General features: G+C 41.2%; 1 protein-coding gene across 2 annotated transcripts; it reads right to left on the reverse strand.

Annotated features, from left to right (window-relative positions):
- Positions 1 to 1,448: 1,448 nt before the first annotated feature.
- sim2 (SIM bHLH transcription factor 2) lies at positions 1,449 to 25,717 on the reverse strand. Of its 2 annotated transcripts, none has more exons than XM_015341207.2 (11): positions 24,051 to 25,717; positions 16,190 to 16,272; positions 14,721 to 14,810; positions 10,538 to 10,646; positions 9,670 to 9,755; positions 8,357 to 8,556; positions 8,065 to 8,171; positions 7,415 to 7,562; positions 6,588 to 6,753; positions 5,993 to 6,392; positions 1,449 to 4,876 (listed from the first exon to the last, which is right to left on the reverse strand). In XM_015341207.2, exons 1-11 carry the CDS (start codon positions 24,223 to 24,225, stop codon positions 4,194 to 4,196), a joined length of 2,247 nt encoding a protein of 748 aa, XP_015196693.2. In that variant the 5' UTR covers positions 24,226 to 25,717; the 3' UTR covers positions 1,449 to 4,193. The 2 variants fall into 2 exon arrangements, with proteins under 2 accessions (XP_015196693.2, XP_006628112.2); XM_006628049.3 differs by having other exon boundaries at positions 5,993 to 6,395; positions 24,051 to 25,716.
- Positions 25,718 to 26,742: the final 1,025 nt, after the last annotated feature.

Genomic DNA, 26,742 nt, shown 5'->3' on the forward strand with positions numbered 1-26,742 from the left:
TGACCTATAATAAGCTAAAATGAATATGATCAGTATGCCTCAGCATAACAGGTGGCACCCCAGACTTCATTCAGACACCAGAGTCATGCATTTGCCTCTTCAACACACCGAGCTGGGCGGTCAGGTCAGGACATCTCCTTGATTTTGTTTCTCTCTGCGGGGTAGCGAGGCGTGAGGAGCTGCAGAGAAGGTCATTCCAGCTGCCACCTTGCTGCCCAGCCACTTGCAGTAGCCACTGCGTTGCCAGGGTAGGTCTCCACACCCAAACCCTGACACCAGCAGCTCTGCACTAAACTACATTGCGCAAATAGCCCGTCTTCTGATCCATAAACGCTTAACATCTCAATATCCCATTAAACAATTTCGCAATGATGTCTTCCCAGGTCAAAAAAAAAAAAACATCCCAGTGCGTCTCCCTCTAATATTAGCCACAAATCGATCTGAATTCTCTGGAGACTGGTGCATGTGGGAGGAATCCCTTTAATTCACTTTAATGGAACCTGGATCTGGATAAAATGTTTTAATGATTGACGTGCAGCATACCTGTCTATATTTTGTATACCAGCCTGGTTTTATCAAAAGCTGTTCTATATTGTAAGTTAGTCAACATCATACTGAGGAAATTGGAAATTTGGATATTTGGTTGGAGGTAAGAGGCAGCAGTTGTGAATGTGTCCTCATTGCAAGGTATCCTGTCAGTATTACAGTGCAATGCAGTAGGAAAAAAAGATGAGGAATCCTAAAATGGTCATATATTATTACTGAGTGTGTAATAAATCTCAAGAATGGCAAACAATGCAGTAAAATATTTGTTCTGTTGCTAGTGAATTGGATAAAATTGGTTTAGTCTGTGTTTAGACAGATTGTGCTTCTTTTTCAGCCTTACTTCATCCTGACAGCAATATGATGCAATAATGTATTGGATGTTAATCTGGCACATACTGAAGCTATGCTATGCTTGCTGTATCACTCATCAGTCGTGGAATTTTTCTTGTCACGTTAGTCTAACAAAGTCTCTTAGCGTTACAAGCATCTGTGTGATCAACATGCATCTTGAAAGAAGACGAGACAGATGGATTTTATTAAAGCATTTCACAGCCCTAGGGAAACACCCTGAGTATATTGAGTCTTTATTATGAAGAGCAATCCCAGGGTGATCGATGATAACTGGTTGATGCAAACCAGGAAGATTTCTCTGTGCTTTTAAACAAACTAATAAAATCCAGAAGTCACTTCTTACGGTACAGTAGGATTTGATAGAAATGTTTTTGTAAGAAGGAAGGAATTTAGAGTGCATTTCTTGGCGTGTCACGTTGAGGGATGTTGATAGAATTAAAATCAATTCTGAGGGAAAACAAAATGAAAACCTTAAAGCCAATATTAAATGATTTAAGTGAGAGAAAAGTTGTTCCCGAATAATAAACTGAAGTCTGAGCTCTCGCTGAGGAAATCAAGGACTTTCTGTTTATTTGTAGTGATTTTAAAATGTAGTGACTATTTGATGGAGAAAACACCTTCAATATAGATTGGAAACTATGTCTTAAGAAATGAAAATGCTACTACATTTGGCTAACGCCATCCAGAAAAAAGTAGAAGTGGGGACAGAAAATGTAGTTCTATTAGCCATTACACAGTCACTGCATAATTGTGCATTCAAATTCAGAAAAATAGTTTTCAACAACTGACTTGAACATCCACATTCCTTTTTGATACTGTTGAATTATTTTATTTTATGCATGTTAAGAATTCTGTTTTACATAATAAATAAGCAAGCTGCTATGTATTTTACAGGAATAAATACCGTACAGAGTTGTTTTCTGATGACGGGAGAGAGAGGGGAGGAGGGAATGAGGTTCCCCAATTTAAATTTACAATGCAGAGCCCTGGCGAGTGTACAGGCAGGTTACAGAAAGCCCTTGCGTCCGGATCCAAGAGCTCTCAGTCCAAGAAGGAAAAAAAGCGGCTTCAACAGCAAGTGGCTGTTCTGATATATTTGTCTTTTTCACTGACCAAGAGCACTTTCAAATGGGGAAAAAAGCTCATGATGTTAGAAAATGCTCATCTTCAAGCTTACGGGATGGGTGTTTGTACTTGCTGATGACATTGGAGATGGAATGTATGGATATATGATACCCATACATGAATTATTACCTTAATTTTCCATTTCAATTCCTGCCGCACGTTGATGTATGAAATAGCAAGTGAAGAAGAAAAACAGGAAATGTGATTTAGCATTATGCAGACTTTCAAAAAAAAGATGGCTGCTTTGGTTTAGTGCACGTTATTGCTTTTGTTTACCTAACAATTAGTATTGTGTGGCCTTGGAGGTCTGCATGCCTGCCCATGAGTTTTATTTCATTGTTTCAGAGCACAGTTTAGTCCTTCCATTTTTACATCTGCAAGAGCACCAGACTGGATTTGAAAGCGCTGTATTTTGACAGAATTTTTTAAAAAAAAGAATCTGTGTCTGCAGTCCTGCTCGGTTACCATTTTACATGTTGCAGATGAGGAGGTGGAAAAACTGTTGGGTGAAAACAAAAAAAAATCAGTAAAGTTATGGATGCCAGAGGAGTGGACTGAAACCAGAAGGTCCTGTAAGTCAGGGTGATTAAAGTTAACGATTTACTCCTTTACCAGCAAAGATGATCTCCACTTAATAAACAAGCTACAGTCCACATTCCGAGAAACTGCGCTATTTAATAATAAAGCTTTACTTAGACCATGGGCTTATCATGAAAGGCAAATGCATATGAAAGGAATCTCATGCTCTGGTTTCCACATGCTGTATTAAGCAGAATTGCCACTTTGTCAGGACTGAAGTAGTGGGAAGTGATTGATTCTCTCCCCTTTCTTCCATGATGAACTGCACAAGGTGGACAGAATCCTCTCTTCCTGAGGAAATCCTCTTGACACCTCTGCGTGTCTCGGACCTGACATTTATCGATTTAATTATGATGCTTTGGACTGAATTGAGAAACCAAGGCAGGCTCCTGTTTTGTCTTTTTTTAAAGGCTACCCGTGGTATGTTGTATGTTGCCTTAACACTTCATTCCATTATTCAAAGTATAAAAAAAAGGGGGGCGGAGTGGTGGCTCTGTGGCTCAGGATCTGCGCCTGTGGCTAGGAGGTTGCCGGTTCGTATCCCGCGGCCGGCAGAGGAATCCTTCTCCGTTGGGCCCCTGAGCAAGGCCCTTACCCCCAGCTGCTCCAGGCGCTAAATAAATGGCTGACCCTGCGCTCTGACCCCAAGCTTCTCTCCCTGTTTGTGTGTCTCATGGAGAGCAAGCTGCAAGAAATTGTATATGGCTAATAAAGTGATCTTATCTTAAATGTCTGAAATTTCCTAATCATAAAACATAAAGAATCCATGTTGACCAGAAAGATTTAAAATCATACTGCTAGAACTGTGCCAAGCCTAGTCCTCTCCTGCTTTGTTAGCAATCTCTTAAGATTTGCCATTCTCTGGGTGGGATGACCGTAGACTGCATGTGTTCTGAAAGTGGGCATGTCTTTTCCTTTATTATCTACCAGGCTTGCAAAAGCAGACAAGCTCAGTGCTCTCAAATCACAAATAAGTTTGGAACTCCACAATAACTTACAAATTCCATTTCCCTCTGTAGCCTATACCTCTTATGTGTTGGTCACATACTTTTCTGTCCTTTTTCTACCTTTAGTAGAAGATGTGTACTGTAAATGTTGGCTCAGATTCACTGAAGTACGCTGTTGAAGGTTTCTCTACCACTATTGGCTTTGAAGAGCCTCTGTTTTAGGTCGATGGGCCCTGCCTCTCCAGCCCTCCCTGGTCTAGTGCTACATTTTTTCAATACTTTCCCTCCCCCCCAAAAATGCATCTTTTTAAATTTGTGCTGTGACATTGCCTTAAATGTGTGATTGTAAAAATAATGTTTCTTTAGGCACTAAACCCGACTTTATCATTCACACCCCTGTGCGTGAGCAGGTTGAGTGACATTGGCACATTAATGTGTATACAAAGTCAGCCATCCACAGATACTACAGAAAAGATACAGCTCCAGGATTTAAAAGCAATACCGCTGGTGTCTTCATCCGACATCATCTGCTACAGTAAGGACATCCGGCAACTCTTTGCGACTCCCAAAAGCAAAATCATCGAGCTGCTGTCCTTCAGCTTAGGGTCAGGCACTGTAAACCGAGCCCTCTTGGGCACCGCGGTGTCACCTGTCATTGGTTATAATGACAGACGTGCCAATATAATGGGGGATTTCTCTGTGGGTCTCGGGCGAGGAGCTAGAGGCTGGGCTTTGGCTTTTGTAAATGTATGGGTTTATCTCATCGCCCCGGTAGCTGTAATTGTCCGTTAAATGGCCCGCTAGTGCATAAGGCGCCCCCTGGAAGGAGCCATGCTTGGCTAAGACGTGGTGGAAGTTCAGTGACACGTAAGGAGCCTGGCTTGCCAAGCCCATTCCCATGAACATCTTCTGCTCCCCGGCGCCCTCCTGCTCCATCGCTTTGGGGGTTTCCCGGTCGCTGTTGTCCATGGCCTCCGAGGCCGCATGGTCGGCCAGCTGTGCGTACTGAGACTCCTTCATGCAGATCCTCCTGGTCTGCTCGAAAGCCCCCTGCGCGGGCGGGTGCTGGCCGAGGCCGTGCAGCTGCCTGGGGCGGTCGCAGTGCGCCTCGCAGCCCAGGGGCTCCTTGGGGCCGCGCATGAAATGCGCCTTGCCGTCCTCCTTAGTGACCTGTTGAGGGGGGTGCAGCCGGGCGTCCGTCTTGTTCTGCCCGGCCGCGTTGTGCTCGTAGGGCTCTTCCTTGAACCTGCTGTTCGGTCTGGAGGAGGAGCAGCTGGAAAAGCCTTCAGGTCCAGCTTCGCCGCTGAATCTTCTGTTGGCCCCCGAGCCTGGTGTTGGAAGAGTAACGGTACATTAGAGCAACTGTAGCCCAGCTGAAGACATCAGGAAAACATCTGTTAAGTGATCCAGCAGACACAAGCCCCTACCCACACTGCCTCACACCCCCCTCTCTGTCAGCACACGTCTTTCTATGCCTCATGAGCGGTACTTTAGCTAATAGTAGTTTTAAAACTCAACGAGTGAGGTAATGGTGGCCTAGTGAAAAAACATGCCAAGGATGAGGATCAAGAGGGGATTATTTCCTGTGATCACTTAACATCACACTAGGTGTATTAGGTACTCTCCCTTCAGAGACATATGGAAGCAAGGGCCATCTTCTTTTTGATGGCACATCTCATAGGATGTCAGATTATGATGCTGAGTGTCCTGCATCTCAGCTTTAAAACTCGACATACTGTAAATGTTTAGTGAAAGATTCTGCGAACTATTTGCAGACCGTATCCAAAATAATTTCATGTTATGAGGAAATAATCCATTATTTATTCTTCTCTTTCCTTCAGCACTTCTCTGTGTTTAAGGAATGCATAAAACATGTAAAAGTATTTGAGTCTGGAAGCCATTGAATATATCATAATGACAACCTTGCCCCGATGTCATTTGTGAGGAAAATGATTTAAACTCCATTATTGTCCACCAAACACCTTCATTTTCTATTCTGTATGTTACAGTTAATTAGTTTACATTTATTCTACCCTTGAGGGTGGTTTAGATCTGACTCAGTTAGACCTCAGGTAAGGGAAACATATTTCCCTTTTGGGCTGCCTCACAGGGCCTTGGATGGGGGCTAGTCCACATGTCCCTGAAGCCAAAGATATATCATCACTGGATCACATTTTATCAGGCTCACAAGGGTCTAAAATTAAAGGCAAGAACAATGGGGTAGTTCCTTACCCACAAGGAATAAACATATTTATTTCCTATGAATGAATTTAAGGAATATATTTAAAGAAAATACACGTATTGTGTCGGTTGTGATAACCGTTTGCTAGCCCAATGATACCGATAGTCTGACTTGTGCTGCAGGGCTAGTACAGTGCTACGACTGTACGTCATGCATGCTGGCATACGGGGATGTTAACAGCAGCTGGTAACGTGACCGGTACCTTGATAGGCAGCGGTGGTGGGGTGTGGAGAGGTGGACGTCACGTGGGCGTACTGAGGTCTGGACAGAGTCCGAGCCACGCAGGAGCTGGCACAGCTCCAGCGCGCCTCCCCCCGCCCCTGGAGAGAGCTCAGGAGGTGCCGGGCCGCCTGGCAGGGGGAGCTCTGGGGCTGTCGCAGCTTGGAGGGCAGGGGAGGCCTCCGGCCCGTCAGCGTGGGGGAGTCCACTGGGATGTGTCCGTAGGGGTAGGGGAAGGCCAGGCCGTAAGGAGGGCCGCACAGCGCGTCGGCCCCCTCCTGCGCGGGTGCCTGCTCCTGACTCGGGGTCACGCTGTACGGTGGGCTGTCTTTCCAGACGCCTGACTGAGGGATCGACTCCACTTTGTCAGGAAATGCGTTGTACTGCTAGAAGACGAACAGGAGAGGCAACCCAAACGTTATTTTTACCTCTAGGGTGGTTGAACGTGGAGCTACAGTTTCTAAACAAAATCATGAAGGTTGTGATGTTACGTTGGAACCTAGTTGAGAAGATGACAAGCAGTTATATATTATTTAAAGACTATCAGGTATTTTAGAAGGCGTAGTTGTATGGTTTACCTGGGGGTACGGAGTTGTCTTCGGTTTGGTTTTGATTTTGACAGCTTTGGATTTGAGTTGTTTGCGGGAGTCCTGTGAGGTAGGCATTGTGCTCCGGTAGGCAATCTCAGGCTTTGAAACGCTGGTCTGATCGTGGGAGAGCTGCAGGTCTTTATACTCAATCTCCCTGTGGGCAAAGAGCAGGTGATGTTGGCAGGGTGCTCACTAAATTAACAGAGGTATTCCTGAAACATTGGCAGGAACAAACGACCCCAAAAGGAAATGCATTTCGTGACATTGTAATTTATCAGGACGCAAAGTACAGAAATGCAAGTCATCTGTCATATGCCCACAGAAATATATGAAATATTCATTATTGAGACAAGTAACTTATATTAATTTTATTTATAATATAATTTTTTTGTACATTTGTCATATTATTTGTCATTTTAATATTTGTCATTCTATTTATAAAAATGACACAAGTCTTAAAGCATTCCACTAAGTCACCTAAAAAAAACACATTTTTTTAACAACCCCTGTAATGAGAGTCATTTGCCATGATGCTTTTAAAGAGCTTCCAAAGAACAAATGACTTCTCTGGGACTGCAAATTCCCCATATGGAAGTCACCTTAAAATTAAAGGTGGAAGAAAAGTACAAGCGGAACAAAACCGATGAAGCAATCAGATCCCTCCTGAGTCAGGCTGACCTGCCACAGGTCACAGCGGAGGTGTAGCGGAGACAGACGGGCATTTGGAAAGCAAGGGAGAATATGGCCCTGAAGCCCACACAAGATCCCCCCCCCCCCCGGCCTCGTCCCCGGCGCCGCCCAGCGGACAGACTCACGTGAGGACGTAGTTGACGCTGACGATGCAGTGGGGCCGCGAGGAGCGACTGTTGTGCACGATGGTGGCGTAGCTCTGCACCCACACCCAGCCGCCGTGCTTGGACAGCAGCCTGTAGTACTTGGTGGTGACCTGGCCTTTCACCAGCACTGCAAGACGTGATGAGGCATGTGTGTGTGTGTGTGTGAGTGTTCACACCCATCTCTGCACACACTCCCTTGCTCAAAACTGCCACAGTACACCTCGCGTCCAAACACCCCAACACAACTGGACACGTGAATTTTAGAGGTGGGGAAAAATCTGAATTTACTGATTAATACCAACTACTAGAATGCACTCAGAAGTTCTGCTCCCCGTGAATGAGTGCACAACGTCACTTTGAACCTATTTATGTCCTTGTTGTAAAAAGCATCCTAGACAAACTGGCATGAATCTGCAAACATGATTTTGGCAATACTGTAGTTAGTTTCACATGTTTCACGAAGCAATGTATTGGTAATTCAAGTCTCCAAGTTGTGGAAGCCTACAGGTTCTCCACAATTGCCTTGTGACTGGATGGATGTACAAAGATAGCGCGCTCTCTATTGTCTGGTTCGCAGTGAAGTCCCTTTTCCGAGTCAGGTGGAAGTTTGACGTACTGTTCTTACTTACGTAGGTGATGGGCATAGCGTAAGTGGAATACGTCACAGCCATGTACATGGTGGTACAGAGTCTTCTCTATCAAATCCTGGGGCTCATAGCCAGTCAGCTCCGCTACCCTGAAGAAGAATGCATGCAACAGTTCGTTTTTACTGAGGAAAATCTTTCATCGCCTGTTCCATTTTCCAGCGGGCACAGCAGCCTCAAGAACTTAACAGGGATGGTGTCCTGTGTGAAAACAGAAGTCCCACAGTTACTGATTGGCACACAGAGGCTGCAGACCAGACAGATGAAGCTTCCTCACCGCGAGTCGAGGAAGATGAGCTTGAGGTCCAGGCTGGCTCGGAACATGAACATGTTGCTGTGCAGCTTGATCTCGGTGATGGCGCTGGGGGGCAACGAGTGCCCCACCGCCACCAGCCCGACAATTTGGTAGCAGGAATCGTACATGGACATGTCCATCATGTACTGCCGGATCTTCAGGTAGCCACTGCAGTGGATCACCTAGGGGACAAGATCACCATGAGGTTAGATCCCCTGGCATCCCTTGGTAGTGTGATCCCCGCTGTAGTGTAGTCATGCCCAGCGCACACAGGCAGTGTGCTTGAGACATGGCACTGCCACCAATATTCCATTATCAGCAGAGGATAAATGTCTAAAGCGAGGAGCATCACAGTGACATGTAGGTTTTTAAATAAGAATAATTTTACTGCATGCTGAAAAGAGAAGAAAAAACACCTGTGAAGCCTTCTTCAGGTGACACCTGAATTTGACAACCGAAGAAGGCTCCACAGCCAAAACGTTGCATTTCTGTTCTTCTCTTTTCAGCATGGAATTAACCTTTACTTGTTCCTTTGCAGCCTATGCATGCTGATGCAGCTCCCTACTTGAACTTATTTTACAGCAGTCCAGTAAACCCATTTCAAGCCCTTCCTTGCAGCTTTTTCGATACATTCTCATCAGCCGCTACATCAGATTAAGTTTTTTCTACCATTTTCAGCCTCCAAGGTAAGAAAGAGGAGGGACAGCTTGGCTCTACAGAGAGACATTCCCTACTTTTTCCATACTCCCATTTATTTCCTCTGTTCCTCTTTATTTACCCAGCGTGCTTTGGTTTTAATAAGATAGCAGAGCACAAAAGCTTTGATACTCTACATAACACCAACTGGGTGTTCAGAACATTTGCAGCACATTAGATGTATTTTTATAGAAGATCTGCACGAGCCCTAGGAGGAGGAGCAAAATTCCTTTCAGTTCATAGAAGTCCTGCATATATTCAACATGTCATTTGATTTCAGTGATGGAGTGCAGTTCAGTTAATTAACACGAGTCAGTTCTCCACCAAACTCCATCACTTTTCTGTTTTACCATCCCAAATACTGTACCACAACAAACAGCAGGTAAAATAGCTATAGTATTGTCTTGTTGTATTTCAAAACCTCCCGAACAACAGGAAGTAGCATCTTGTACACTCGTCTAATACTCTGCAGTTAAGGCCTCTGAAAAGGTATTTGTGAAATAGTATGATGTCTGCGTCAGGTACCAGAAGTGATTTTATTTTGCCTTCAGCGGAAGAAGATGAGAAAACCCCAAGTGGTTTTCTGCCTTTTTCCTTACCTTATAGCCTCCACAGGTCAGGCCGGCGTTGCGCTTAGCCAGGACACACTTCATACGGAGGAAGAAAGACCTCTCCATTTCATACTCTGCAATCACAACACAGGTGTGGCCGGTTCTCAGGATGGTAAGGAAACCCATGCTGAACTGATTGGAGACGCTGTATTAAAGGTCAGGCCACCATCAAATAAAAAAGTTGCCGTCTTCCACTAGTAAAACCCAATAAAGCATCTTTAATTTGTTTCAGAGGATCTCACGGAATTTCAATTCTGCTGCTGGGCTGAACAGTTTGGAGGTTAGACTGTACATAATCCAGGAAGACCAAAGCCTTATTAAATGTGAGTCTGGCTAGGAAGAGCGCACTTGATAAAGTGGTTTCTCTGACAAGGGGGTTTGTGATTTCTTTTTTTCCATCAATTGTCATTCGTGCGTTTCGTTATCTGAATCTATTGATTAGAAATAACAAAATTAAAACCCTCCATCATCTTTCTCCGACTTCCTATAAAGTAGTACAGCATATTTAAATACCTTGTACAACTTTGTATCCATTTCTTTAAACCACAATTATTCATATTTAAAATACACCTTAAAACTTTGCTTCTGAAATATAGGAAGAAAACTGGTGTATAACTGAGCTTGTCTGTAAATACTGTTAGACCAGCCTGGAACTGGTACAAATAAAATATTCTGTACAGCCCTTGCAAACGGCAGCAGGAAGCCAATGACAGCCCAGTGAAACAACAGACCTGGGAAACTGTTCTCTGCAATATGTACAGTAGCAATAAGTTATTAAACGACTGCAAATGTTTTAGGTCTGTTAAGGGGTGTTAAGCATAGAACAGTGAGAATGAATGAACTGTGAAGTCTGTACCCTGAAGAAAGTGAGGATGGAGGGGCTGGTGGGCACTCAGAACACCTGTCATCTCATCGTGATCGGAGGGGTGGATGTACTCGTAGATACTGTTGCCCGTCAGCTCCACCTGAGAAGAGACCACAGGCATAGAAGTGAGAGGGCGGCCATTTGTAGGGGAAGTATTAGAGAGCAGATACAGTATGACTACTGCACAACAGTATTGTAATGCACTATAGCAAAGCAATTTAAAACACTGTATGAAAATGCTATCATGTCACTTGCGCAGGGTGAAACAGCTAAAATTTGCCACATGGGAAACATGCAGGTATTCACAACACATGTACACACCTCTACATAAGACATGAGGGGTTGCTGTATAAATACCTGCTTATAGTAGATGTTGAAATGGTTCCCATGCAAATAAACCTGGAAATGACGCATCACATTCAGAAACCCATTTGTAATTCCTGAATGGATATCTTATTGATACACCCTCATATGCTTTTGTTAGCAATATTGATGGCCTGTGCCAATTATCCACAACACCACCAGTGACCTGTCTCTAGGAAGTATTTTTTATTTTTTATTTTTAAAGGAGTTCGAAAGTGCTTTTGTCTGTCTCCTCCTGGAATTTAAGGAAAAAATAAAAATGACACAGTGAAACAACATCCTGAATGATGTAGTCTTGAGTTATGGGATAGATATCAGTGAGAGGAAATCTGAGATGGAAAATAAGGGGTTGGGTGGCATCCAATTAGGTCCAGAGTCTATCCATGGAACAGTGCTTTGGCCCACTCTGTTTGCATTCGAATCGAAGGATATCGAACGACTATATGACAAGATCAAAATCTATGATCTGTCAGAGCTAATCTGCTCATGCTGAATATGCCTCAGGGGTCATGGGTCCATAATACACTGTTTAATACTGCCACCTGTGAGGAAAAGTAGAAATGTGCCTATCAAATTAATGTCTTCCAGTGTCTACTCGATGCAGGTAGAATTTGGATATAATTTCACCTACAGCTGGATTCCCAAGAGATGTGCCAGCACTCACAAAGCCCGGTGTATGAAGAAAACCTTTGTTAATACGCCCTCACCAGATCCTGCCAGTTATTATTCCTTATTTAACACACCTCAGTGCTGTGCACACAGTAGCCACCTGCCTTTGTGCTTTGCAGCTGAGCTCGGGAAAGCTGAGACTATTCATCCTGCTTTGCAGTGCAGTCAGGTATAAGTTCTGCCGTCTATCATGAGCTCAGCAACCATAGTACACTGGTATGTGAAAGTAAGACTAAACTGTACATTACTTGTCTTTCTATTTAAGCATCTAGATGAGAAATCAAAGCAAACATCTCTTTCTTTATATTTGTGTTTTTCTTGGTATATTTTTTAGGTGATAAATCAGTGATTCTTCTTTCAACCTTAGAAACACACTAGCCTTGCCTGAAATATCTTTCTTTAGCAACAAATGACCTTTACTGTGGTTTATATACGTGCGAAGAATTTAAAGACTGCATATTATTGGAGATGTTCTTTCATCATCTCTGATCTCCCATCATGTCGTATTTCCTTGGAAATTACACATTTAATGAAAAGCAACAACAAAAAGGAAATCACTCCCTTGTGATGGGCATTCTGTAATATTGGATAGTTCTCTGTCACGACATCCTGAGGCATCACTTCAAAAAGAAGACCTGACATAAAAACTCCATTGTGAAGTGTAGAGTGGGGGTGCAAATCTCTTGCTCATCCCTAAAATCGATCTCGGCGCGTCTCATTCAGCATGCCTTCCATAAAAGTTAAAACCGTGAGTCTTTGAAAATACAAAGATCTGGGATAAGGGAACAGGGGGGGTTAATTTATGAAAGGAAATTTGCATGTGAAAACAAAAAACATCATAGTGATACTTTGATCTATTTTTCTTCTCAAATTTGGGGGTCAGATCAGACACCAGGCAGGTCTCTGCTGAACACTTCAAGTACAAATTGGTTTCTTCACAGCATCAGTTCAAGGGATTAAACCAACCTTTGTAGTTAAAGAGTATTGTGATGACGGGAACTGCTCTACTTTGTGGAATGCAAAGTGCCATAGAAACTGTGCTGACTAATAGTGTCAGGGGCCAACATGTGTGAAGCTTGGCTGAGGGCAATGCAGATATAGGGGGAGTCGCATTTCACAGCAAGAGACTTCAATGAAAATATACCGTGAGAATGTCTCGCACCAACCCCATAAAAGATCTGGGGTTCAAGATTCAGATCTGTGATGCTGTTTTAAATGTTTTAACTTTTACATCATGCTAAGCAACCTATAGACCATTTAGAAAACAATTTGTTCCAACTTCATTAAAGTGGTTTTGCAAAGTAAACGCCTTCCATGCCCAGGGTGCACCTGGATATATTGTGATTCCAGGGTGCAGTCCGAAGGAGCCGTCACACTAAAAGCAAGAGTAAGTATGCGTATTTGAATGCCTAGCTAACGCAGGTGCTCAGATCGTGCACACACTTGCAAAACAATTTGCATATGGCGACATGTGAATTGAATACATTACGAATCGGTCTATCTGTTTTGATTGAATACCCACACTGAGGAGAATAAGGATGCCCGCTGAACAAGGTTTCACTGTAAAGTGTTTTTATCGTGCCCAGGATCTTGCTAGCTCAAGTCTTCAGGAGGTGCCTAGGGTGTGACGAAGAAGGTCCGGAAATGTGGTGCACTCTGGAGTCAATTTCTGTCACCCACTTTGCAACCTCCTCCTTTTTAAAAAAAAATGTTGTTTTTTTTTAGTTCATGGTAGGTTTCAATGTAGCCCTGTTCACCCCTGCCATAACCCTCCTTTTCCTTCCAACATAAGAAACTATGGTGAGTCACAGACAGTATGAGTAGACATTCCAGGGCGCAGACACTTTTTCAAGCCTTTGCTCAGCTCGCAGGGTTCACCTTTCTCATGCCCGTGTTTTCTCCCTCGGTTGCCATTTGAGTAATGAGATTACCACATGTAACTGCATTCAAGGAGGAAACAGAATATTTGGCTTCTTCTGTATTTATTTGATTCTTAGCATACAAGAGCCTATCGCACGTCTTTGACAGCTGGGAGTCAAACTTTCTTAGGTGTGCTCATGCTTAAGTGGGCATCTGTGAATTCAGTGTATTTCATTTCATTCATCTTTCTAGCAACACGCACCGACAAGATCCAGGATAAATCTTCTTGTTTGATCTTTTTTCCCCTTCTCTCTCTCCAAGCCGATATTGCAGTTGAAAGACATCTGCTGCGTTGTCATTTAAAACAAACAGCCAGGCTCTTGGTGAGTGAATTTTTCTTCCATATGTTTGTAGCACAGTGCTGTTTTTAATTTAACACATAACTGCTTGCGACGCCTTTGGACTGTGAATGAAAAAATCTGAAGTGTCAGAAAACTTCTGGTTTCTGAGTTTTGTCTGGTTGGCTAACAATTGGTAAAGTACCTGGCAGATGCACTGCCTGAACAGGAAAGAGTTAAGTGAACCAGTTAAGCACGGAGGATACCACAAAGTCTGTTTAATCTTTTGCTTTTCCCGGAGCAGTATTGGTCCATAACCCATCTGATCTACGTAGTCTCTGACAGAGGTCTTCAGCATTACTGAAGACAACACAAAAACAATTGGGAAAGCTTTTAACAAGCACCTCCCAGCTGTTGAGAGCAGAAAAAAATCAGTGAATCTGATTCCCGTGGCTTAGCTAAATCCTCTCTGTTTGTACAGAACCCTGCCTGTTACCCAACACGTCTGTGCCTCTCGACTGTCCCCACGCCTAGACATAAAGTAACTAACTGAATGGTAGTTACGAACACAGTTAGAGTGACTGTGGATAATGATGTCTGCCACTTGTAATGGAAGACTTTGTCCAGCCTGTAACAATTCCAATTATATTACAGTTATCTTGTAGCCATATTGACATTATCTAGTGGAAGCATGGATTTGTGGCACAGCTCAGGAGAAACGCTTTGCAGTCTTGCACACTGATCTCAGCTGTTTTTCTACTTTACAAAAACAGATCTATTTCGATAACTGATACAGTGGTCTTTCTGCGCTCAGCAAACTACACAACCAGCACCAAGAAAAAGAAGCCGATCACCATCAGGTTATTAACGGACAAAGACTATCTGTGGGTGGGAAAAGTACAGTATAGCTTTCCCTGAGATTCAGTCAGGGTCCTCATGCGTACCTGTGACAAGCCAAGGTGGACAGAAGCTGTCTCAGAGATGTACATGATTTTTCCATCCGAGGCTACAACAAACACAAAGCCATCCAGCGTCTGGAAAAAAAAAGTAAAACAATTTACTGCAAGGACCAGAATAAATTGTTTTTTTGTCTTGGTTTTGCTGCTGTTTCTTTTAAAATTGTTTTCCGCCAAAAAACGTACTTTATGTGTGGTCTCAAAACAATAAACATACTACACCTGCATATCATAATTCCACAGCAAGCTTTCTTTTTTAAAGAGTAATTTAAAAAAAATGATATTTTTTTCATCATTACTGAGTGACTGTCTACAAACAGATTGATCTGATGTTTTGATAAAGAATAACAATAAACTATTTTATAAAGTGCTTTTAAAACTGACTTAATGAGTCCAATTTCAGACCTACATTGCCAAGAGAGACAAAGTGACAGTGATCAGTGAGGTAAGACCTGACCCATTTAAGAGCAGTGTCAGAAACTCCAAATACTGTCTCGAAACGAGAAAGTAAGATATCATGGTTAACAGTGTCAAAAGCAGCACTGAGATCAAAAAGAATGAGGATAGAAAGAACCAGAATCACAAGCTAATAGAAGTGTTGTGAAGTTGTCGGAAGCTAGATTGGAGGGGTTCAAAAAGGCTATTTGCAATTAATAGTTACATAATGGTTATTTAACTGAATTGCAATAGCACATTCTAGAATTTTTCCAAGAAAGGGTAAATTGGGTGAAAATTGATTAGATTTAGATTGTCCAGAGCCATGTTCGGCTTTTTTGGTACAGGGATTATGGCATCAGTTTTGAGGACCGTTGTTACAACACCAGTGCTTAAGGATTCATTTCTTATATTGAGGACAATGGGGCACAGAGAAGTGAAACAGGATTAAAATGAATAGGTGGGAATGAGATCTAATAGGCAGGTGGTGGATTTCATATGTGAAACCAGTTTAGAAGTACAAAGAACTACAAAATCCTGCCTTTCATATTTAAACTTGTCATTTTTTTTAACCTGAAAATCTATTTCTCTCAATTCTCAGGAAACTGCATTTCTCATCGCAAAATTGTTACCACCTCAATGACACACTGGCTAGAAAAACCAATTGCATGCATTGTCATACAGGTTGTGTGTGTGTGTAAATGACAAGAAAATAAAAACTTTGTAAGAGATACTGTAATTTTAAAAAATCCTTAATCCTATTTAGAGCAGTAAGGTTACAACCCACCTCAGCCCATTTCAGTGCCATCAGAATCAATCCTCCCAGTAAGTACAAAGGCTCTGCCTTGCACATAAAGTCAGCTAAAAATCCCTGTCAATTCTATTAAGAAAGAACCTTTTCATTTTCACATGAAAGTGCATGTGTCTTGGACTCTCTTTTTTTTCCCAATAAGCACAAGAAGAAACCTCTATGCTTCAATTCAATATTAGTCTGAATTATATGCACTAGATAGCTTTCTTACTTGAAGCAGGTGGGATCCCAGGTCTTTTGCCAAGCTGTCTAAGGGATTGAGACGAGATGGCTGGCCCCAAGCATCTCCTAAACCTGCAACAGAGCGCAAGGAAAATGGAAAAAATGTCTCATCTCCGATTCGGCCTTGTCGTTAATGAAGCTGAAAAGTTTAGTGCAAGGCTGCACTGATCTCAGGATGTTATCATAATGGAAAAAAAACAGTTATGAGGTTATTGGACGATTCCTACTGCAGTTTCTTTCACAAGAAGGTGGTGAGTTATGCTCCTTTCATTTCTATTACATTTGAATTTCCAGGTTTGATGTAAGCAGTGAGCTCATATGGATAGCCCTGCAGTCCCGTTACCTTAAAAAAATATATAGGCTGCAGTTCAAAGTGTATTCTATTAGAAATCCTTACTATGGTGTATTGTGTTAAAATCAGAGTACAGCATGGTAAAAGTGAAATCATGGTAAAGCAGAGTAAACAATAGTAAAAATACTGTACAAAAGTATTACAGTATTCTTTTATTAAGAACATGCCACATACAAAATATATCTATACCTTATATTAATAATATTCTTCTATTAAGAACATGCCACATGCTAAATATCTATACTGTACCTTATTATTTACAGTATACAGTACATAACATAAGTTTATCAATAATTGTATATATCAGACCATATTGTATATTTGGACACTTCTGTAACAAAGATCTTAATTGCTCAGCCAAGGTCTGATACAGTCTAACATTCTCTCACAGCAGAAAGCAGGACTATTCAATGGTGGGAAATGACCTGTTGTGTCCTAAGATTTGACATTATTCCAACCTGATACAAGAAGCTCAAATCAAGCACCTGAGAAACAGTTCCTTCCTTAAGGAAGTGTCTCTGAATTTACTCATCACGGAAATCAAAGGGTAAGCAGATGGATCTGTAACAGATAAATATTTTCCATAAGATCTAGGCTGCCTGACTTGGCTGAGCTGTAGCCATTTGGAAACCAAGACTTCTCTGTCACTTACACAGTAAATAAAGATCTAACATATGTTAGAGGGAAAAGAGTAAACAGAAGCATTAACCAAAATGCTTATTTTGGTGGTCCTTCAAAATATTTTATAAGCTGTTTGCCTCTACATGGTCACAAGCACAATGATTTGCTTTTCAAGTCTCAGTCAGCACAACTTCAAGAGCTACTTAAAATACATCATTTTCTGGGTGTCAGATGTGCTCTAGTGACTACCCAACAGCAATATCGCAAGACAGTTTTATATTGCTGTAGTCTATTTTAAATATACATCCCTCTGTTGCTACAAGCAGCATTAATGAAGTGCGTATGGCCTCTTTCAAAAAGCATTAGCTCGATGGCAGCTCTTATTTCCCCTCTCAGGTTTATTCCATTCAATGCACTTTCAGAAAACCGATCAAGGAATTCGAAGGAAGCAGATGAAGCCAGAGGGCTACACCAAAAGCTTAAACACTGAATTAAATAATAAACTTTTCATTAACATAATTTACTGCACAGGATGACAAAAGGTGGACCCATGGTAGTTGTGCTGATGGGAAATCATATTAATATGATAAACAAGACAAAGGAAAAGACGATTGCTTCCGGGAATTCTGGAAATTCTGTTTTCCAGTGTGAAAGTCAGGCTGGATTTATGGGGTAATATCTGAAGTTCTTACTTAGTTTAAAAGTTAATTGCTAACCTGGTTAATGCCAGCTTTAACGCGCAGGAGAAGTCTTTCAACCTATAGGGAGACGAGCAGTCTTTCTGGAATTGTTTCACTTCACAAAGGGGGAATCTGTATTCCCTTTGCTTTTATTACCTTAGTTTCATTTGCTGTGTGATAATTTATAGGGTGGTATGATCACTCAAACCAAACAATTAAAATACGTGACAGATACCTGCCAGACAGCAACTCATGTAGACAAGAGCAAAGTATTACACACAGGTAGCAGAAAAAAAAACACAAGAAGTGAAACAGAACTTGAAGAAACCACTTCTGAAATCATCACCTAGCTCACATTCTCGAAAGTGTGGGGTGCAATACAAAAGGCAAACAGAATATTATGATATATTGTAAAGTTAAGTGTAGTTAAAAGAACTTATTTACAATACACCTTTGGTCAGCACTATGCTAGGAAAAAAATATATTGCTGCTCTGATGTCCAACCAAAGACGAGTAAATAATTGCTGTGTCACTGAACAGTCTCTAACAGCCATGGTTTGCTATCCAAGATTTAAACTTTCTGGGCAAAACAGGTCCTTAGAGCCATATACAGCTCAATAAATATCTTAGTCTGTGTTTACTACTTAGACCTATAATAAATATTCACTGTTCAATTTGGTGAACAAGGTTTTGGCCCTGTTTACACAAGTAAAGAACGATGTGACAGCATAAAGAAAATGGGGGAGAAAAAATCTCTTCGAGTACACTTGTGAAGACAAATACTTTTGAAATCAATCACGAAGCGTGTTTGAGAAGTAAGTTGTGGAGCCTGTAACGTAGAATAATATTTGAATCAAAACCGTGCCTTCACTGTGGTACTGTATGCCACTAATGATAACGTTTTCTCTTTTTCTTTTTAATACAATTCTAGCTCTAATATGATTTAATTATGTAGAACACAGGGTAGTAAGAAAATTGATTTGCTAGTTAGCAGACATATTTCAATATGAAAGTTGCAGCTATCGGCTTTGAAGAAAACGGATCCAAAATAATCTTAGAACTGATAAACGGCACGTCAGTATAAATTGTAAATTATATGCCACATCTACGCCTAGAACGACCATCGCTCTGCTCGTTGTCTCTCTGTATCCTAGCATCCAGCCTTTATAGTAACGCCAGCCACGTTGCGTATGAATTTTAGGAAGAAAGGGTACTTCGCGTCTTAAAATCAGTCAGCTAATTTAAAGATTTCACAGGAAAGGCATTAAAAACAGTCAACCATAGGTGACCGGCGTGTTCCGAGACTTACATTCACACTGGGGGCGTGCTGCGTCTCGTGCTCACGTCTGGGCTAATTCTGCGCTTCAGACATTATAAGGTGTTACTTTGTAGAAATATTATTTTTAATGTTTCACATTTTTTGGAGTGGCTAGTTATATCCGTTTTAAAGCGTTCACACGCCAAATGGAAACATGCCGCAATTGTATGTCAAACGGGGACAAAAGTGTAAAAAATCACCTTCGTCATCTAATATTTTATTATCGAATATTAATATAAGTGATGTTAAAATGTAAGTTGTTGTCAGATACACGTTGACATTTTTACAAATAACGGACTCCCGAAGTGTTAACCAAGCACCAACCTGTCAGTTTTGTTCGCAGTTTTGCATTCCGTCGAATCATGAAACAATACAAAACCGTCAGTTTAACGTATTGTACATTCACACCATACATCATTCAATTCAAAATATATTTCCCTACACCGCTAAACCATCACTCAGCCCAGGAGGAGCTACATGCTGTATACGGAATTAATGTGTCTAATCCCGGTTCTTCATCATCAACCGTCGCGTTAAAACGTCTGTCCAGTACAAATAATATAGAAAGCTATTCGGAACCTGTAATGATTAAATACCCTTTCGTGAGGCTGTTTTGTTTTGTTTTCTTCGTTACTGTACACTCAGGCGCTTTCAGTTATTTGCGTATGATGTTTGCTCAGTCTGTGTTTACCTTCTCTGTCTAAAATATCTCAGGTAATCACCCAAACACCAGCCAAAAAATCGCATGACAAAGGTTAGCTGAACTATTGCTCGAAATAGGTTTCACCTGCAATCCCTTTGACCGCGGCTCTCTCGTTCAGTCTTTCACCAGATTAACGGGATGTATTTAAAAGGGTATTAATATTGTGGAGGTAGATGCATTATATTGTAAAGAGTGTACATATTAACGGGGCCATCATTGAAACTGGCACTACCACTCACTGAATATTTCCTATTCGTCATCAAGCGCTGTGCATGTCTAGAATTAACCCTACCAAGGCGTTGAATACGCGTCCTTAAAGTGGCATACTTCATATCAGAAACACAATTTCCTCCACGTACAGTAATCCAAAAGTGATGTCAAAGGGTCAGATTTGCTGATCCGGACAGTTTGCGTTCGTTTTAGATCAACAGAAAGCAAAACGTTTTCACACCCCGAACAGTTGGAATCTGCGTGGCTTTCTAAAACGTTGGCTGGGTTTCGCGATAACAAAAGCCTCTACCTCTCATAATTAAAATGTTGTATTTATTTAGAAATCCACTACGAGGTATCTTCTTGATTCTAGCTTTTATTTGGGGGAAAATTAGAGGGAAACGCAATGATGAAACACTTCAGCGCCTTCTCCCGTCGAACTCTCCGGCCATGTTACATTCTGAGTGACAGCAGGCGGGAAACGCCAGGACACGTGACTAGTGCGGCGAGTGTGAGGTTGTTCTGCTATATTCGGCTTTTAAGAAACTAGGCTACCTTTGTGGAGGTATGTAAGATGAAACAGTTTGTAGCGAATGCATTGCTAATAACCTTTTTTTTTTCGTCCACAGAATTTGAGCTTCGATTTATAGAGGCGATGAAGTTTTCCAAGTAACCTAACCACGTATTTCAGGCCATGTACACAGGCGAACGCCTGAGCAACTAATATAAACATTATTTAAACTCGACAGTAAATTCGACAGTACTTTTTATCGTATACAATGTGTCACTTCACTTCATCTAACCTAAATATGTTGATTAAATGTATGTCGAACTGAACATTTTAATTTGCACTTTACAGACTTAGCTTTGTAACTTTTAAGATGGAGCCTAAATTAAAAATAAGAACGTTGGAGTCTATTATACATTAAATCTTGCAACGAATTTTACGTCCGATATATAATGCGTGATCTGAAATCTGCACATAGCCCAACTGCTTATTAGTGCTTTACAGGAAATGAAATAGCAATCTTCTTAAAAATAAATTCAGTTCTAAAAAAATGTCTGATTTTCCTTTTTCAATTGTATTTTCGGCGACTGGCCTTTCTGTGCTGTTGCTTACGTTTAAATCAATTTTCCTGTTACAACGATGTAAGGCTTCATTTGGTCAAATATAACTAGAGAAGACAAATGCAGGTTCAGACCTGAGAAATGTCGTAAACACAAATTTTACTATATAATTTCCTTTCTTCATAAGAATATACCTCTCATTCTTGCCTAAAAGTATTTAGCTTAAAGTAAAGTATTTTACATAACACTTAAACTAAAAAAAATAGCACTCAAAAATCGGTAAATCGCAACAGAAGTTCTTGTTCAATTTTAACATTGGTTACAAATAAAACTATTTCGATGTTTTTCGCAAATACGTCTCGAGAAAGCTTAAAATTTGGATTCGCACCCCAGTGAATGTTAACATTTACAATATAAATGAAAAATTAGTTCTGCCTTGTTTATTTGTTCTTATTTTATCTCCTAACCAATAAAGACGTTTTTGAGCCACACTTATTGAAAACAGGAGGCATGCCGGTGTATTATACTGTAGGTCTATACGGAAATAGAGGTTTTGGGGTCTGAATCACCTCAGACCTCCTGCAGAAGTGATGATATTATTAACAGCCGTCAATCGTGATGAATGATAACATTTTAGTGAACCGCTACAAACTAAGCCTGGAAAACTGAAAGTTGTTGATCGTTGGATTCAGTAGATGTGACGAATCATGACACCTATGGCATAGCTTTCCTTCACATTTAGAGATGAGGCCTGTAGCCGTCTATTGTTAGTTTTTTTTTAATTAAAATGAATGAAAATAATGATTCGGTAATAAACAGAAATGTAATAAGTGATCATTCGATTTTAGATTTTTTCGGAAAAAATAGCTCTGAAGGAGCAAAATTTCTGTCCACCGATTCTGTTAGAATTTCAATGTCAATTTTAATTTGTTCTTTAATGTATTTTTTTCTTCTTTTAACTAAATATGCATTTAAACAAAACGGTTACGCCTATGACCATACATCCTTTTCTATAATTATCATTTGAAATAAATTGCACAAGACGCTCTAGGCTCAACCACTCGTGTCCCATTAATTTAATACAGAATAAATTTTAATTAACATGTACGTTTTATTGCAGAAACATGCTTGCGATGAGCCATCTTAGATTGCATTTATTTTTCAAAGTTTACATTTATTGAAACCTGCTGATTTATAGCTATGCAAGCCTAGGCTATAGAAACAAACTCCCATTGATAACTTTAATCGTCATTCGTAAACGCTCTGCTGAAATTGCTCACGGATGAAGGTGCTCACAAATGCGTTTAATGCGTTTCCTTCAATTGTTTTTTACTACAAAATGTCAAAGTGAGTACTGAAAAAGAGCACTTCGAATAAAGCCGGTTTTGTGGGTGTAGTTCAACAGACTTACTGTACCTGAAAAACCGACCTTGTCATGTCAACTAAAGTCCGTTTAAAGTAGCTTTACCGAATGAACAAAAAATCCTTAACAGTTCGTAACCCACCATCAACGAGCCCATAAATGTTGTAAAAGCAGGTTTTCTTTTCTACAGTTTAAGCTCTATGACATTATGACTAATGACATTTTAAGAGAGGAAGAGGACCCTTTTGAAAACAGACATTACTAAGTACTCGTCTTATTTGCACCAATTGGATCATTTATTTTCATTATTGAGAACAATGTCCTTAAAGTAAGCAATACCAGGACTAGATTTTAGTCTTTACTCCCCCCCTGGGGATTATATATTACACAGGGGGTTTATATAAAATCATTAGTTTTTAATTAATTTTGAATGAGCTGAAACTGATGTAACAACGATAGATTATGTTTTTTTAGGGCATAATCAATTCAGCGATTATGGTTTAAATTGGAGAAATCTACCGTTTTCACCCCACACCCACGATTTATTCCTATAAAGGATGAATTTATTTAGTCGCCTGTAAAACATTAACCAGGTTTTAATTAAACTTTTAAGCTGTTAGTACTGACTGCTGTCACAGAGTACATAAGACTACAGGCGTGAATCCATCAAGTGACTGTTCCTGTTGACATTGTGGCACAGAACAAAGTTCTACGATTGAGCAACAGGGAAGGGATTTTAAAACAGGCATTTTAAAAATGCAACCAATTTCACGATTATTAACAATTTAATGGCGAACTGGTGCAAGTACATTCTATGATTTTGTGTAGTGATGTATTTCGTCAGGGACAGTCACTTTCAATATACATACTACTTTCAATTTCATACCTGTATCTGTCCCATTTCTAAGCCTCACGCTAAAAAGCCCGTTCAGTTTATATACATTCGGGGCAAGTTTAATTTGTAAACGTGGAGTTTGCCCCAATACCTGCTTCAAATTAGTGTCTTTTAAAAATAATTTCCACTTGTGTTTTATTTCGGGGATTGTGCCCTCCGGTTATTGTTATTTTGTAATAATTAAACACCAACTGCCAAGGGAAAGATTAACAGACAATATTCAAATCTGAATTTAACTAGTTAATCAATAATAATACACCTAAGCACGTCCCAAAGTAATGCTTTTTTTCCGTGACCTAAAAGATCTTGCCATTAGCTTTTGAAAAAAATGAGGAAAAACGTATACTTTCCTTAAGCGGTCCGATAGTTAAATATTTAGTTGCGGGGTATTTTACATTTTAATTTAAATGAATGAAACGACGCCCCGTCTTTTTTACACTTGACATTCATTTTCCTATTGAATATTTTCAGAGCCTGCACATAGCTTTTATGCTGAACATTTACCCCCCCAGTGAGAAATACTCAGCATTGTAATTGAAAAATAGTTTTGGTAGCCGCTGTTGCTGTTGTGCAATATGCAGTTTTTGTAAGTGTATGCCGTGTATGTGATTCAGTGGCATTCAGTTTTATTCGAACTCACCTTCGGGAAACACCGCTCTCATCTTCAGGTAGCTGGTGGTCAGTCGTATGATGGAAGCCTTATCCAGCTGGGAGGTGATAGCAGAAGGCAGTGGCAGTAATTTCGCCAGTTCGTAGAATTCTCCATTTTCCTTTTCTCGCCTTGTTTTTGCTGCATTCTTAGACTTTTCCTTCATCTCTGGGCGCTAATGCAAAATAATGCCACCGGGCATAATAAAACTCCTTCTTCAGTTCCAGGACGCTGAACTGCTTACCTTGAATTCCTTTATCTTTGAATCGGAAAACACTCGTAGTGATCAGCAGAATCCATCGCCGATGTCGCCGATTCTCGTCTCATCGTATTTTGCGTGAATCCTTTGGAAACCTCAAATGCGCCAAGAACAATAGAGCCCCTTCGGATTCTTGATCCGAGCACCTTCTCCGAAGAATAAAATGGGTATTTTGCTGAACAGTGGGAACATTTTCAAAACAGTTCATTTTTCAAGAAAGAAAGCTTCCCGTGTATACATTTGCAACGCACCGATTAACAAACGTATACAGTACGGCCACTAATATTCTACATAGATAAATCAACCCGTGGTGTAAGGCTGGTTTACCTTGGCTACAGGCCACGGAAAGTTAACAAATTAGAAGGCTTGCGATAGTAATAGTTGCCTATCACAGTTCGCGCAGTCTTTGAAGAAAGGCAAACGGAATTTAAAGTGCACACAGATTTCCATTTTGAATTGCAGTCGGAACGGAGTGAGTTCTAGTCGAGCTGTCGGTGTATATCTGAAATCAAAATACGGTAGATAACTATTTCCAGTCTTGTAACGTCAGCATTTGAGAACCCGGTGAAACGTTTCTGGTCTGATCGCTTATCGAATGTGAAGGCGCTGCGCGCTCGGCTGTGCTTGCAGGGTCTCGGATTAGTTCAATTTGAAACTCTTCAAAAACCAGATTTCTTTGAGCCGCGAATGACCTCACTGCAGGACCGGAGCTCCGGCGGGCAGACTGTTTCCGGCACACATAGCGGGTCAATTTAAGGGTTAATTCTCAGTTAGAATTGATAGGTTATGAATGGCACCCCAGACAGAGCACCACTATTTCACTTTTAGAAGTTATCTTGAGACCCTAGCCCCGGAGCTATCATCTCATAAAAATGCCAAATGTGGGGTTTCGGAATAATTTCTGCATATGCCCGCGATGTCAGCGTTGTCACTGTGATAACCTGCGTGGATCAACACTTTATCGTATGATAGAACAAGACTGGAGACATCTGTAATCTGCCGTTTGAAAAACGTACGTGCAGTGGACAGCTTCTTTAACTGATCAGTGACAGGCGCTCTTTTGCCTCGGTATCAGGCATGAGCATGTAAAAAAAAAACGATCTCGATCCAAAGCGATCTCCGCAATTAGATTCTTCGGGATCTATTAGGTCCTCAGACCGTCAGATTCCTAATTCTGGATCTTCGCTCCTCGCAGGCAAAAAATTACTTCGCAGACAGCGAGCGAAATCACTTGTAGCTGCCGACCGCTGCAGTTGACGGTCACTGCGATTTCCCATCCCCGACGGCCGCTATACAAAGCAATCATGGCGCTCCATCACCTGCAGTAATTGCTCCTTCCCGAGACGGATCCTTTCGGATGCATTGTTCGAGGTCGGCAATTCGAAAAGATGGAATGATCTTCTCCACAGCGCCCGCTAATTCCTTGAGCTGGATCGAGCGGTGCTGACGGAGGGAGGCGGGGCGCGCAAGCGAGGGGGCAGACTTCCTCACGGCGACGTCAGGGTGTCACCTCGTCCTGCTTGAAGTGTCCAGCCGATTGTAACGTGCTACAATGAGAAAGGAGGAGTGGACATTAATAGGGCTTTTTATCAGTGGTAAGAGCGCCCGCTTTGCAATATCGTATTGTTTTGTTCCACTGTCGCATTATTCTTACTTCAATCGGAAACCGCATTACCGCATTCTGAGAACTGAACGCATAGGTATATCGTTTTTGTATTTTTTGCCCCATAATAATATTTTTAAGATACCGCAATGGTCTCCAGAAAGTTTTGTTAGCGTACTGTGCGTCACTAAGAAATTCTAATACCGTACTTCGCCGATACCTTCATTTGATCTCGAATACGATGGCGCGGTAACGTCGCCTATTCTTCAAGGGCTGCTCAAATAATGGTCTTGTTCCCCCTTTCCTTTTTGTAGTATATTAAAAACTTCATATTCCTACAACCAAACTGTTTTTGCCTGCGAGCCAGTGTTTGTTCATAGTTAGGACCACGCATGGAGGACACCTAGCATGTATATATATCCTTCGAGTTCTTATATTGTGATTGAGCTCAGATCATTGTGGAGAGAAACAAAAAATCATTTTGCGACCATGTGCCCCGAATTATGCGCCATGTCTTGGTTTTCTGAAGTCTGGTCCTTAGATGGTTTATGTATGCAGTTTTCAGACGCTCCATGCGCGCAGCCTCATTGGTCCCTATGTATGCAACGGCACGTCTGATGGTGCACCAGTTTAAGCCACGATTTAACTACCGTTGCGCTAGAACCAGAGAAGTTAAAAGGTTTTATATACACAAAAGATAGATTTCCACGCTCTTGTGCTCAGAATCTGTTTTCCCAAATTTAGCCCTCGTGCTTTAGTCTACGCAAAATTGAATACGATTATGTTTGTTGATTAAATTAAACAGCTTTATCAGACGCGTC

Source organism: Lepisosteus oculatus, chromosome 5 (genome assembly GCF_040954835.1).
Source record: "Lepisosteus oculatus isolate fLepOcu1 chromosome 5, fLepOcu1.hap2, whole genome shotgun sequence".
In the NCBI taxonomy this organism is placed as follows: domain Eukaryota; kingdom Metazoa; phylum Chordata; class Actinopteri; order Semionotiformes; family Lepisosteidae; genus Lepisosteus; species Lepisosteus oculatus.